At 41.8% G+C, this 13,382-nt stretch overlaps 1 protein-coding gene across 2 annotated transcripts in view; it reads left to right on the top strand.

Annotated features, from left to right (window-relative positions):
* WSCD2 (WSC domain containing 2) overlaps positions 1-13,382 on the top strand; it is a 478,077-nt gene that overhangs the window by 348,966 nt on the left and 115,729 nt on the right. For both annotated transcript variants that reach the window (XM_077462039.1, XM_077462040.1), the window contains one exon: positions 476-590. In XM_077462039.1, coding sequence (XP_077318165.1) covers positions 476-590 — 115 coding nt within the window. The remainder of the gene's footprint in view (positions 1-475; positions 591-13,382) is intronic.

Here is a 13,382-nt window from a genome sequence, read left to right on the forward strand (position 1 = left end):
GCCTTTTGCAACTCTTTGATTTAATTTTTCAGGTTGCTTAGACACAATTAATATTTCTAAATGGCTGTTGGCCTTTTAATTTGACAGATTCAGCACCCATCAACTTTAGCAGGGTTTAGATTTTGCATTTGAACTTTTGATATGTTTACCTGAACCTCAATGAATAACATAGTATATTGCACATAGCAGAGGACAACACTGGAATACTGGCAAGATCAAGTAAATTGTTTCCACTTGTACACTTTTATGAAAACTCGTTTATTAGTATATTTAACAGACCAAAGGAGAGCAAATCAGAGAAGTTCATTGTTAGGGTTTATAAATACGTTAAATGTACAGTTAGCATGTAGCAATGCAAAACCTTGATTTGCATATATCAAACTATTTTGAACTCTATCTAATGTGCTCAGCAGGGCAATGCATGGTGCCCTCTTCTAGGATGTCTTTAACTGGTTGCATATGTGTTGTTTTGCAGCAAAGTATATTGGCTGTTACATGGATGACACGCGACAGAGAGCGCTCCGTGGAGTGTCCTTTTTCGACTACAAGAAGATGACAGTGTTCCGTTGCCAGGACAACTGTGCGGAACGGTAGGATGGTGATTGCTGAATGAATAGAGCTTTATTAGTTTGTGCACATCAACAGACTCTTTTCTCCTGCCAAATCCCCATCCTTTTTATGATTTAATTCCTTGTGTTGAATTGTAAGATTTATTTAGCATGTATACTAAGCAGTATATTTCTGTACACTTAATCAATCATTTTATTGTAAGCTGTGCATTTTAAAATGCTAAAGGCAATAAAATGTTATAAACAAATAAAAGGTAATTTTGTGGCAGAATTTTGGATGACTGCAACAGTACTTGGCAGTTCAAACATTTTTTGTTTCTTTTATGGTATAGTCAGCCAGCATTGGAAAATCTCAGTCAAGCTAACAAGTCATTGATAGCTCAACAGTTTCACAGTCTCTTGGGAGAATTCTTGGGGCGGATTGCTGTTTAAAGACGCATGGAAACTGGCCACACTAATTGCAACATGGTTTCACAGCAGTCACAAATTTAATGAGATATTCTTTGACGTTAATCATTGAAATCCAAGAGCCTCAGGGTTCCATACCAGCTTGTTAGGCAATACAGTAGCTTTATTGGATTTATATGCATCTCAGTGCATTCAGGAAAGTGTAACACCTGGCAAAACCTGCATAAATGTATGACTCAATTACATCTGAAATTTCTTGATATAGACTATAAAAATGTAATTCAGGGCACTCTAGAAGATTTGAAACCTAGGGAACTTAATCTAAAAATGTCTTTGCAGTCAAAGCTTTGACCCACCCTCTCTTGCCTCCTATGCTTCTCTATTGGTTGTTGCTACTCTCTCCTCTACTCTGAAGCCAGACACTGTGGAGATCATGTGACTGGAGCAGAGTGCCCTGAAAATAAATAAGCATAAGCATCTTCCTTTAACAAGGTAGTTAGTATAAGAATAAGGAGGTAGCTGGAAGGAGGTTTAAGCTGCATTAGATCGATCCTGGAATTTCACTTTCAGAAAGAAACAGCATGGGGTCTTCACTTACATTTCAAACAAGGCCTTTCTCTATGCAAAACAGCCTGGGTGATTGGGGGGCATCCTGTCCAATTCGAATACATGGGCCCCCAGATATTTCTTAAACTCACGGGTTACATAGTAAAATAAAAACACCAACACTGTGATAAAGGCCCTTTATTTAAAAAAAAATGTCCCTTGATGTAAATCCAACATCAACCACATCTTCTAGTAATCTAATACCATGTCAATCACTGTGAGTGATGCCCGACAATTTTGATCCATCAACATGATGACCCGCCATGCACTCAATCTTCTGCTCCCACCACAATTGACAGATCCCAAGAGATGTCGAAATGTAAACACAGTGGTGGAATTCCTGTGTGATGTCATTGACTAAATAAAGTCATGATCATAGATAAGGATTTTCTTTTTTTTCTCGCACAAGGCCAGTACACTATTAAATAAAGAAATTACCAAATAAAAATATGCATATCATTAAAAAAGTCCCTAATATTAACCGCTTCAATGCCAAACACTTTTACCCCCCCCCTGCCCTGGCCAGTTTCAGTTTTCAGTGCTGCCGCACTTTGAATGGCATGCAACACTGTACCCATATGAAATTTGTATCATTTGTTTCACACAAATTGTTTTTTGTTGTGGTATTTAATCACCACTGTTTTTTTTTTAAATAAATGAAAAAAGACTAAAAATTGTGAAAAATAAAATGTATTTTTCTTTGTTTCTGTTATAAAATTTAGCAAATAATCTTTCTTCATAAATTTATGCCAAAATGTATACTGCTACATTTCTTTGATGAAAATAACCCAAACCAGTATATATATTAGTATGTAGGAGAGTACATATATTAGTATGTAGTATATTAGTATGTAGGAGAGTTATACAGTTCAAAACCTATGGTAAATTGATCAGTCCTGATGTACTGACGGCCTGTCTCTTTTCCTGTGGCCTAAAAATGGCAAGACGGTACATATACTCCCCAAATTACCCTTTTTTGGAAAATAGAAAGCCCAAGGTTTTTTAGCAAGGCATGGCAAATTTTTTTAACGTTGTAATTTTTTCACAATGGTTTGGAAAATTAAGGAATTTCAAAAAATGTATTATTATTTTTAATTATTATTTTTTTTTTTTGCAATTGTTTACCAGTCACCAGTGCAGTACAGCATCATACGGCTAGTGTGTCGGTGATCAGGGACACTGATTGGTGACAGTATGTAAAAATAATAATAATATTTTTTATGATGTTTTAAAATATTTTTAGATTTATTCCATTTGTTAATTTTTTATTTTACCACAGTAGTGCACCACTACTCTGGGGAGGTGATCAGGATTTGTTTTTCTTTTTACACTATACTGTAAAAAGATTGCTGATACTGATTGCTTATAGCATTTTACAGTTATAAATCACAATTTGTTTTCTGAATGAAAACTACTCATTTAGTATTTACTATTATAAATAGCTGTGATTGGCCACAGCTAATCACATAGTACAGGTGGGCTGTGGTTGGCCCTGGCTGTACCATGTGATGACTGTGACCAATCACAGAGCTTCAAAGTTACATAGTAAGTAAGGTTGCATAAAGACAACAGTTCAACCTGTGTAGGTGTATGTGTGTCAGTGTTGATCATTCTTTCCCATATCCCTGTATGTTATGTTCTTGAGGATGCACATTAAAGAGTCTTTTAAAAAATATCAATACTCCCTGCTTATACCACCACTTGTGGGAGAGAGTTCCACAACCTTATTGCCCTGACAGTGAAAACCCCTCTGCAATGCTTATAGTTAAACCGCTTCTCCAATCTCATTGTATGGCCCCTTGTCCTCTTTCACCCTGAGACTGAATAGTTTTTTTCTTACACTGGGATCACCATAGCGGTATTATTATTATTATTATACACAATGTATATAGCGCCAACAGTTTACGCAGCGCTTTACAATGTATGGGGGGACAGCACAATTACAGTACAGTTCAATACAAAAGGTACAGGAGGGCCCTGCTCGTAGAGCTTACATTCTAAAAGGAGGGGGTGGTGGTACAAAAGGTAATAGCTGGAGACAATGATTTGATATGGGGGTGGTATTTGTAAATCATTATTATGTCCCCTCCCAGGCGTCTCTTATTCAGGGAGAAAACATTTAGTGCTTGTAGTCGTTCCTCATAACTGTGGTCCTCCAATTCCCTTATTCATTTCAGGAATGACCCCCCGTAAACCCATGCTGATTACTACTAATGATACTGTTTTCCTCAGCAAGTTCTTGGATATAGTCCCTTATCATCCCTTCCAATAATTTACCAACTATTGATGTTAGGCTGACTGGCTTGAAGTTTCTAGGAATATGTCTCTGCCCTTTTTTGAATATTGGTACCACATTGGCTTTTCTCTAATCAGCTGGTACAATTCCTGTCAGTATGCTATCTGCAAAGATCAGGAATAACGGTCCTGCTATAACCTTACTGGGGTATAACCTTACTCTGGGGTAAAAGGTCTTCTGGTCCTGGTGAATTATTTGTGTTAAGCTTTTCTAGTCTTTTCTTGGCTCTGGCCTCTGTTAGCCACAAAGTCACATCCTGTGATGTGTTACTACCAATCCTGTCATGATCTTTATACCCCTCCTTTTCCTGTGTAAAAACTGAGGAAAAGAGAGCATTTAGTACAGTTGCCTTCTTTGTGTCCTCTGTAACCATCCTCCCATCATTGTCGTTTATGTGGGCAATGTGCTCTGAATTCACTTTTTTACTGTTAAAATACCTAATATTTTTTAGTTTCCTCTATGTGTCTCTCGTAGTCTTTTTTTTAGCCGCTCTGATTTTGTTCTTAAACGTATTATTGTCCTTCAAATAAGCGTACATCTTGTCCTTCAAAAAGCTGACAGGCTCTAGTAAGACGGTATGTGTTATCATTTGGTCTTGAACAAGACCCATCCACAAAGACATCCTGTGCTCCAGGGAAAGCAGTTGAAGACATGTCTGGTCTGGGGGGGATGTGTCTTGGTGGATGAAAGGAAAGGAAAAAGTACTTCATAAACGCTCAGCCTTTGGGCTGACATGTGCTGGGTATGGATATTCTTTAGTAGAATGGATACATTGTAAGTGGTGTGTAGTGTGATGGCATGTGCTAGAGTGAATAATGTAGCCATTTCCATCACCATTGCACAGGATTCCAGAGCTCTGAGACACGCCGGCATGCCCTGTACTGGCATAGGCACAACATAGGCACAACCCTTGAAAAAAATGCAACAGGGCGGAGTTTTCCCCCGTGCTCCTGTGCTAAGAACCCTGCCATTGTTTTACAGTTGTCCCTGGCAAACAAGTGAAACATCTTGCCATATTCAGGTAATCCAAGTCCAGGAGCTGTGACCATTGCAGTTTTAAGATACACACAAGCATTGTACATTTCATCATTCCATTTCACACAATCTGGCATGTCATTACCTGTGGCTTGGCTCAGGAAATTATTGTAGTAGGAACAATCAGGTATCCATTGGCGGCGGTAACCAATCATACCAAGAAAGGAAAGCATTTTCTTCTTAGTGAGTGGGCGGGACAGACCCATGAGAGCCGCAGCTCTCTTGTGACTGATTTTCCTTTCTCTTTTGGAGAGTACAAAACCAAGGCATTCAACAGTCTCTTGACATCATTGTAGCTTTTTCTTAGAAACCTTGACCATTATCTGCTAACCAATGTAACAGATCTAAACCATCCTCCCTGCATGCAACCTGGCTGGGCGCCACCAGGTTATTTACAGCTCAAAGGTCTTGAACAAACCTATAACTGCCATCCGGCTTTTTAACTGGGTTGATGGGTGTGTTGCAGGGGGATACAGTTTCTTTTCTAATGCCTTTCTTTAAGAAGTGTTCTTCCATAGGGGCAATGCCTTCCTCTTTTTCTTTTGACAATGGATACCGTTTGTGATAAATGGGTTGTGCCCAGTCTTTGAGGATGGCCTTGTATGGGGTACAGGAGATGCACCCTACATCTAGAATGCTCTCTGACCATAATTTGTCAGAATCACTGGGGAGTCTTGTGTATGTCTCTAACACTTCAGTATTCAACGTTATGGGCCATATGGGTATCTTTTTAGAATGAGCAATCACACCTCCCTGATTGGTTATCTCCATTCTAATCCCCAACTTACCTAATAAGTCTCTCTCCAAAAGATTGACAGGGCAGATTGGTATTATTCTGAAACTTTGGTGCAACAACACTGATCCGCGTTCTACATTTACTACTGGGAGGGGAGGTTTTGAAAGTTTTGGTGAGTATCCCATTAATTCCCATTGAAGGCTTGGCATTGGACACGCAGAGTCACAATTGGTTGTTCATCCAAGGAGCGAGAGACATGGGGGGATGCTGGGATGCTACCTTCTGGGCAGCTTCATTGCTGTTGTGTTTTAGTCCACTGAATGGGGTATTTCACTACCTGATTTGGCTGAGGGTTCTGTATCTGGGCAGGGGCTTGACTATTTTGTTGTTTGAAAAGTTCATATGAGCATTGATTTTTCCAGTGGCTCTCCTGTCCGCAGTTGAAACAATTGGTTCTGGACTGCCGGGGACCCCTAGAAAATCCTCTTCCTCTGCTCCTTCCTCTGCCTCTTCCCCACTGCCCACCATTACCCTGGGGAGGCATTTGCTGTGCCCCTCCTTGGTAAAGGGCACTTACTGTTTTTTCCTTTGCTATATGAAAATATCCTGCAGCATCATTTTCTCTTAATGTTTTCTGAAAGACATTCAAAGTTCTCGTTTGCCATTCAAAAATCATTTCCTTGGCTATTAAGCCCACCTGTGGTTTCAGGTTAGAGATGTAAGTCTGAATCATCAGACTAGTCATATCTGCCTGCAAGGATAACCCAGCCTCTTGTGTCCAGGTATCCATGAATCTCTTCCAAAAATCCAATACCGATTCACTTGACTTTTGTTTGCACGCTATAGCAGTGGGAAGGAAAGACTTATTTTTAAAAGCCATTGTCATTTCTTTCTAAATTTCTTCCCACATTCCCATGGGACTATGAATTCATAATCTGTACCACAAACCCTAGCTACATAATCTTTACATGTTTCCCCAGGGTTGGGAGGAGGGGGAGGAACTTCTTTACCATGTTTTTGACCCATATGTCTTACCTTACAGTCGTCTGATCCCCACAACAAATTATCTTATACTTCTAAGTGACAGCAAGAATAAGCAGAAAAGTTTTGGGTCACAGTGGATTTACCTCATAGACTATTCTCCTTCCCAAAAGGAGAAAACAGTACTGTTTAAATATTTGTGTCCTCCGAAAGGACTTTCTTAGGACCTTTTTCTTTATTAGTCTATGTAGGCATGGTCCTTCTCCTTTCTATACAAATTAAACGGGATTAAAGCTTTATCAGAGCAAGAAAATAATTAGTCAGATAAGACAAAAATTCACTTACCGTGGAATGATTGCTTTAATCGGACGAGTCCCCATTCTGAAAGAATATACCTACCCTACCTTGGTAGCCCACAACGACCCTGTCAGAATTCTGGAGACCCCAACACACACAGCAGCTTTCGTATGCAAATTGAGTCTGAACTCTTTATTAAGAATGATATTTTTTGTATGTGAGTTACAACACAAGAGGGGAGGGGTAAACTCGCTCCTAAGTATCTAAGGGCTAACTAGGCTTCTACAGAGAGATTTTCTCTTTATTAATTTAAGCAGCTAAAAGGAATTTACAAAGATAGCTTATCTACAAGGACATAGACTACCGAGAATCGGCCTAAACACAATGAGACATACAGAGGGGGTTTTAGTTAAAACTTGGCTCAAGCAAAAACGTCTAAAACTTTAATGAGAACAAAGTGTAAGATAAGACACATTATTTAAACACAAAAACTATAAAATGTAAGGGAAATTACAAAATGGAGTTGCAGTTGATCATATGCTCTATAACAGAGATTACCCAGGATTCCTGGTCCCTTTGTTTACAAGCAGAACCAGGAAGCATTCTGTGATTTAGAGCCAGTAGTGACCGTGCCGCTAAATTACAGATCTTCTTTGATCACAAACAGAATCCACTGCTAAATGACAGATCTTTTACAACTGTTTGTAAACACAAAGGGGTGTGCTTTACTAATGGCAAATAGAGTGTTTACTTTACAAGGGCAGTCACCGTGCAAGGAATACCCAACCTTGTAAAGAAAAAAAAAAAAACACATTGAACCCAACTTATACAATATGATAATCATTTTGAAGGTGCTAGGACTTTTGATAAACTAGCAGTACCGAGGAAAAATTAAATGACCAGTGTGCAGAGGGCTTCCAGAAAAGGATACCAAGACTTGCTGCCCCATGCACATTGCAATATATATCTTGGTAAGACAGATGGTCAACACATATAAGGTAACAAATAACCTGTTCATTAATCATTCACTGCTTATTTGGCACAAAACCCTGTTAAATATTTCTACAAAGCTAATTAAAAAAGATAATACACAAACTGGATTAGCTCCCAATCTCATTGGTTTAAGTGTCTTTTAGTATCATTTGTCACATACAGGTATCTGAAATATCCCATTCTTTAATGGAAAATTCAGGTTTAAGTCACATTCACTGTATTTATGATACATTAAATGGTATAGCTGCCAGCTTTGATCAGTTGCAAACCTTCAGAGTCATTGACTAGACCCTTTAGAGGTCTAGTCAATGATTTTAATAATGATGTATTATTAATGTCCAGAGAATACCCTACATGTTTAATTTTACTTGCTTATTGCTGCATATATATATATATATATATATATATATATATATATATATATATATATACCATTATTTACTAAAAGAAAATAGGATGTTTAGTTTTTAAGTTAAAGCAGAACTTTACACTAAAAGGGAAGTTTAACACATCCTCTCCCACTTTTTATTTTTATTTTTTAAGGGGGGCAGGTACCAAGTTTCTGCTCCAACCACCTAGGCAATCAGTATTTGTAGCTGCTGACTTTACATTTTTTGTTACTAAAGTGGTAGTAAACATTGTTCTTGTAAAATGTGCTGACAGGCAGGGTTTTTATTACAGAAGAGACCCTAGATGTCTCTTCTGTCCTAAATCAACCCCCTGCCTGTCAGTGAGTAACGTGATCTGAGTCACAGTTGCACAGCGCAGACCACATTTACAGCCCACTCTGTGTGCTGCTGCAATGTGACTCCCCTGCACATGTGCGGGAGTGACATTGCCCCGGTACAGCCAATCAAGCAGCCAAAGATCGCAAACCTGGACACAAGACTGGGCAAGGATGGTCAGAGTGGCCAGAGACAAGGGAAAGCGGTGATCGCAATGCTGGAGGGCTACGTTTGTAGGTAAGTCTGTCATAATGTACCAGTATGCAGTGCATGCTGGTACATTATGGCTTAAGGTCGCTAGGAGATCCATTTGAAAAAAAACAAAAAAAAATTATAGACTTTACTACCATTTTAAGTTGTATTTTGCAGGAGAATTTCCCCCAGAGATTAGTTAACATGATGAAATGTTGCCTTGCAAAGAATATCCAATCACTTGCTAGGAGAATTGAAAAAAGAACATTTTTTGCTTGCACATGATTGGTTGATGAAAGTCAGTGCAGTTTCCTCAGTAGAAAATTCCCTGAAAAGTTGAGAGTTTATTTTTTTTTAGTAAAACAACCCCAAAATCCCACTTTTTCAAAAGCTTGCAAATTGGCCTTAAAAAGTACAGAAATAAATAAGATTTGGCTCCTATAGACTAACTTTAAGTTTGACACTATGTTTGAATTTAGTGGATTCTTCGCTTGGATCACTCAGAAAACAGTTTAGCTTTTATCTGTTGGACAGTGGTTATTTCCTAGAAGATTTTTCACCAAAAGCTCTAGTCAAAAAAGAGGATTTTAATTTAAATGAACATCATTCCTGGGGCACATTATTAAAGTCGGATACGGTGTGGAAAAATCTTTCTCTCAATAGTAGATTTTGGAGTTACTTCAAAAGGTACACTGAGGACTCAATGGCATCAGATGTAATTAAAGCACATGCAGTATTGCTTGTGATTTAAACTGTATTGTATTTACCTTGCAATTGGTTTTTAACATCTCAATCGACATGAACAGGAGAGACTACAGGTGTCACGGTCAGGAGTGAGGCCGAAATGCTGAGAGGGCTCCCCTTGCGGCCGAGCGTAGCACAACCCTGAAGTTGACACAGGGATGCAGTGCCCACAGTAGCACAGGTTGCCAGGTAGCAGCAGCAGAGGCCAAGTACGGAGTAAGCAGGCCTAGATGGGCAACTGTGCTAGGAAGTCCGAGAGTAAGCAGCAGAAGTCCAGAGAATAGTCAAACAGGCCGGGATCAGGTGCAGGATGCGGATCAGGAACGTCGGGTACAAGCCAGGAGTCAGAGCCAGGAGAACAACAGGAGCAGGTCAAGCAAGCCGGGTCGGTACACTGGAGATCGGAAAACAGGAAGCAGGGTACAGGTTCACAGGAGAGCTGACGATAATCCAGCAATGCGGGAGTGTCAGGCGATCGTTTAAATGGACGAGATGACCGGGTCACGTCGTGAGCGCGTTGGAGCGATCGTACGTCTACGTCGAGTACGTTGTGTATTCGTGGCATCACCGCGTATGCCCGCCCGGTTAGACGTAGCGTCGGTCGTTCGTCTGGAAACTACCTTGCGCTTACGTAGGCGCCGACGCGCGTTAACACGAACGTACCTCGTGATATTGCGGCTATTTCCCTGACAGTGCCTCCCCCCAAGGGGCAGCCTCCGGATGCCCAACCGAGCCCATTTTTCAGGATACCGGCTGCGGAACCTATGTAAAAGTTTAGGAGCATGTACGTGGTTGGCAGGCTCCCATGAGTTTTCCTCAGCAGAATACCCCTTCCATTTAATTAAAAACTGGATGGTCCTACCTCTCCGACGACAGTCGAGGATGGACTCCACTTCGTACTCGGTTTCTTCACCAACCTGAACTGGAGGCGGGGGCATTTCTTCTCTTCCTGAAAATGGACTAAAGGTAACAGGTTTAAGGAGGGAGACATGAAATATGGGATGGATTTTAAACGATTCAGGCAAAACAAGTTCAAAGGCTACGGGATTAATCTCCCGTTTGATCTCAAAAGGACCCAGAAATTTAGGTCCCAGTTTCCGGGAAGGGCAAGGCAGTTTAAGATTTGCTGCTGAAAGCCACACCTTATCCCCTGTCTTGAAGGTAGGGTTGACTCTCTTCCTTTTATCATACTGCTTCTTGTATTCCTCCTGGGCCCTTCTCATGGAATCTTGCAGTGTTTGATAGTTCGAGTGAATGAGATTTACTCTGTCTTGGACTGCCGGGACAGACGATTCAGGAATGGTGTTAGGCAGGAATGAAGGGTGGAATCCGTAGTTTGCCCAGAAGGGTGACTGGTTGGTGGAGGCGTGTACTGAGTTATTATATGCGAATTCCGCACAAGGTAACAGGGAAACCCAATCATCCTGGGAGAAGGAGCAGAAGCATCGCAGGTATTGCTCCAATGTTTGGTTTGTCCTTTCGGTTTGTCCGTTACTCTGTGGGCGGTAGGCAGACGACAAACATATCTTAATTGAGAGCAACCTACACAGTTCTTTCCAAAATTTGGAGGTGAATTGTACCCCTCTGTCCGATACAATGCTATCAGGTACCCCGTGTAACCGGACTATCTCCTTTATAAACGTTTTTGCCGTATCTAGGGCAGAGGGAGTCCCTTTTAGCGGCAAAAAATGCGCCATTTTGGACAGGCGGTCTACGACTACCAAGATGGCCGTAAACCCTTCAGAGGGAGGTAGTTCCACAATAAAATCCATGGAAATTTCTTTCCATGGTTTCTCCGGGACTGGCAGTGGTCTTAACAGACCCCAGGGTCTGGTGTTGGATCCCTTATTGCGCTGGCAGATGGTGCAGGAATCCACGTATAATTTACAGTCCGCCCTTAAAGTAGGCCACCATAGGGACCGCCGTACAAGGTCTGTCGTTTTCCGCACTCCAAAGTGGCCTGCGAGTTGGTGGTCATGGAAGGTCTTCAATACCAGTAACCTGGCCTGTTGGGGAACAAAAATCTTGTCCTGGCGCCATAGAAGCCCTCCTTGGCTCCTCAGGGAAGAAACTTCGGTCTCCGTACACTGCCTAGTGGCCAGTTCGATAGAAGACCTTAGGTCTGGTTGTATTAACAGGAAATTTTGGGGAGACAGGATTGTACTGGGTGGAGCTCCTTCAGGGGTATCAGGAAACATCCTAGATAAAGCATCCGCTTTGCTGTTCTTAGATCCCGGGCGGTAAGTAAGGTGGAAGTTGAATCTTGAAAAGAACAGAGCCCATCGGGCCTGTCGGGGTCTCAGACGTCTGGCCGTACGGAGATACTCCAAGTTCTTATGGTCCGTAAAGATTAGAATGGGGTGAGCGGCACCTTCCAGGAGGTACCTCCATTCTTCAAGAGCGGCTTTGATCGCTAGAAGTTCCCGGTCCCCTACATCATAGTTCTTCTCTGGGGGACTCATTTTCAGAGAAAAAAAAGCTACGGGATGCAGTAAAGCTTTGGGACCTTGGCGTTGGGATAAGATCGCCCCGGTGGCCACCTCCGAGGCATCAACCTCTAGCACGAAGGGTAAGGCGGGATCTGGATGCTGCAGGATGGGCGCAGAGGTAAAAAGGATCTTGAGCTGATCAAAGGCGGACTGAGCTGCTGGGGACCAGTGGAACTTGGTGTGCTGGCGAGTGGTCAAGGTGATGGGGGCTACGATGGTGGAGAATCCCCGTATGAATCTTCGGTAAAAGTTTGCGAACCCGATAAACCTCTGTACCCCCTTTTTGTCGGAAGGAGCGGGCCAATCCAGGATGGATTTTACTTTCTGCGAGTCCATGGCAATTCCACCTGTGGAAATAATGAGTCCCAAGAAATGGATGGATTCCTTCTCAAAATCACACTTTTCGGCTTTGGCATATAACCCGTGAGTTCTAAGAATACATAGTACTTTCTTAACATGTACCCTGTGAAGTTCTAGTGAGGTTGAAAAAATCAGAATGTCGTCAAGGTAGGCGACAACAAAGTGGTCAAGGTGCTCCCGAAAGATATCATTAATGAAATGCTGAAAGGTTGCCGGGGCGTTACATAGTCCAAAGGGCATGACTAAATACTCGAAGTGACCAAATCTTGTTCTGAAGGCGGTCTTCCACTCGTCCCCTTCCCGGATACGGACAAGATTATAAGCCCCACGTAGATCAAGTTTCGTAAAGATACGTGAGGTATGGAACCTCTGGAGGAGTTCAGGGATAAGTGGAAGAGGATAACGGTTTTTGAGGGTAATATTATTTAATTCCCGATAGTCCACACATGGTCTTAGGGTCTTATCTTTTTTCTCCACAAAGAAGATACCTGCTCCGGCAGGGGATGAAGAGGGACGAATGAATCCTTTGGCCAAGTTTTCGTCAATGTATTGTCTCAGAGCCTCCAGTTCAGTCTCCGAAAGGGGAAATATCCGACCAAAAGGAATGGGGGCCCCGGGTAACAATTCAATGGGGCAGTCATAGGGGCGGTGTGGAGGTAGGATATCGGCTTTCTTCTTGTCAAACACGTCTCGGAATTCCTGGTAGACTGTTGGTATGTGAGAAGCCGGACTGGATACAGGTTGTACAGTCAGACAACTGGTCAGGTTGCGAGGGACGGGATCTAGGCAGTGCTGCTGGCAGTAGGCAGATGTGAAGGAGACCACCCTTGTGGGCCAATCGATCTGAGGGTTGTGCGCCTGTAGCCAAGGGATCCCTAGGATAACAGGGAACATCGGGGAGCTCAGAACATCGAATTTAAGGAATTCCCGGTGACCCGAATCGGTGACCGT

Source organism: Lithobates pipiens, unplaced genomic scaffold (assembly GCF_037356315.1).
Source record: "Lithobates pipiens isolate NorthernLeopardFrog02 unplaced genomic scaffold, aLitPip1_a1.2 Scaffold_3, whole genome shotgun sequence".
Lineage (NCBI taxonomy): Eukaryota > Metazoa > Chordata > Amphibia > Anura > Ranidae > Lithobates > Lithobates pipiens.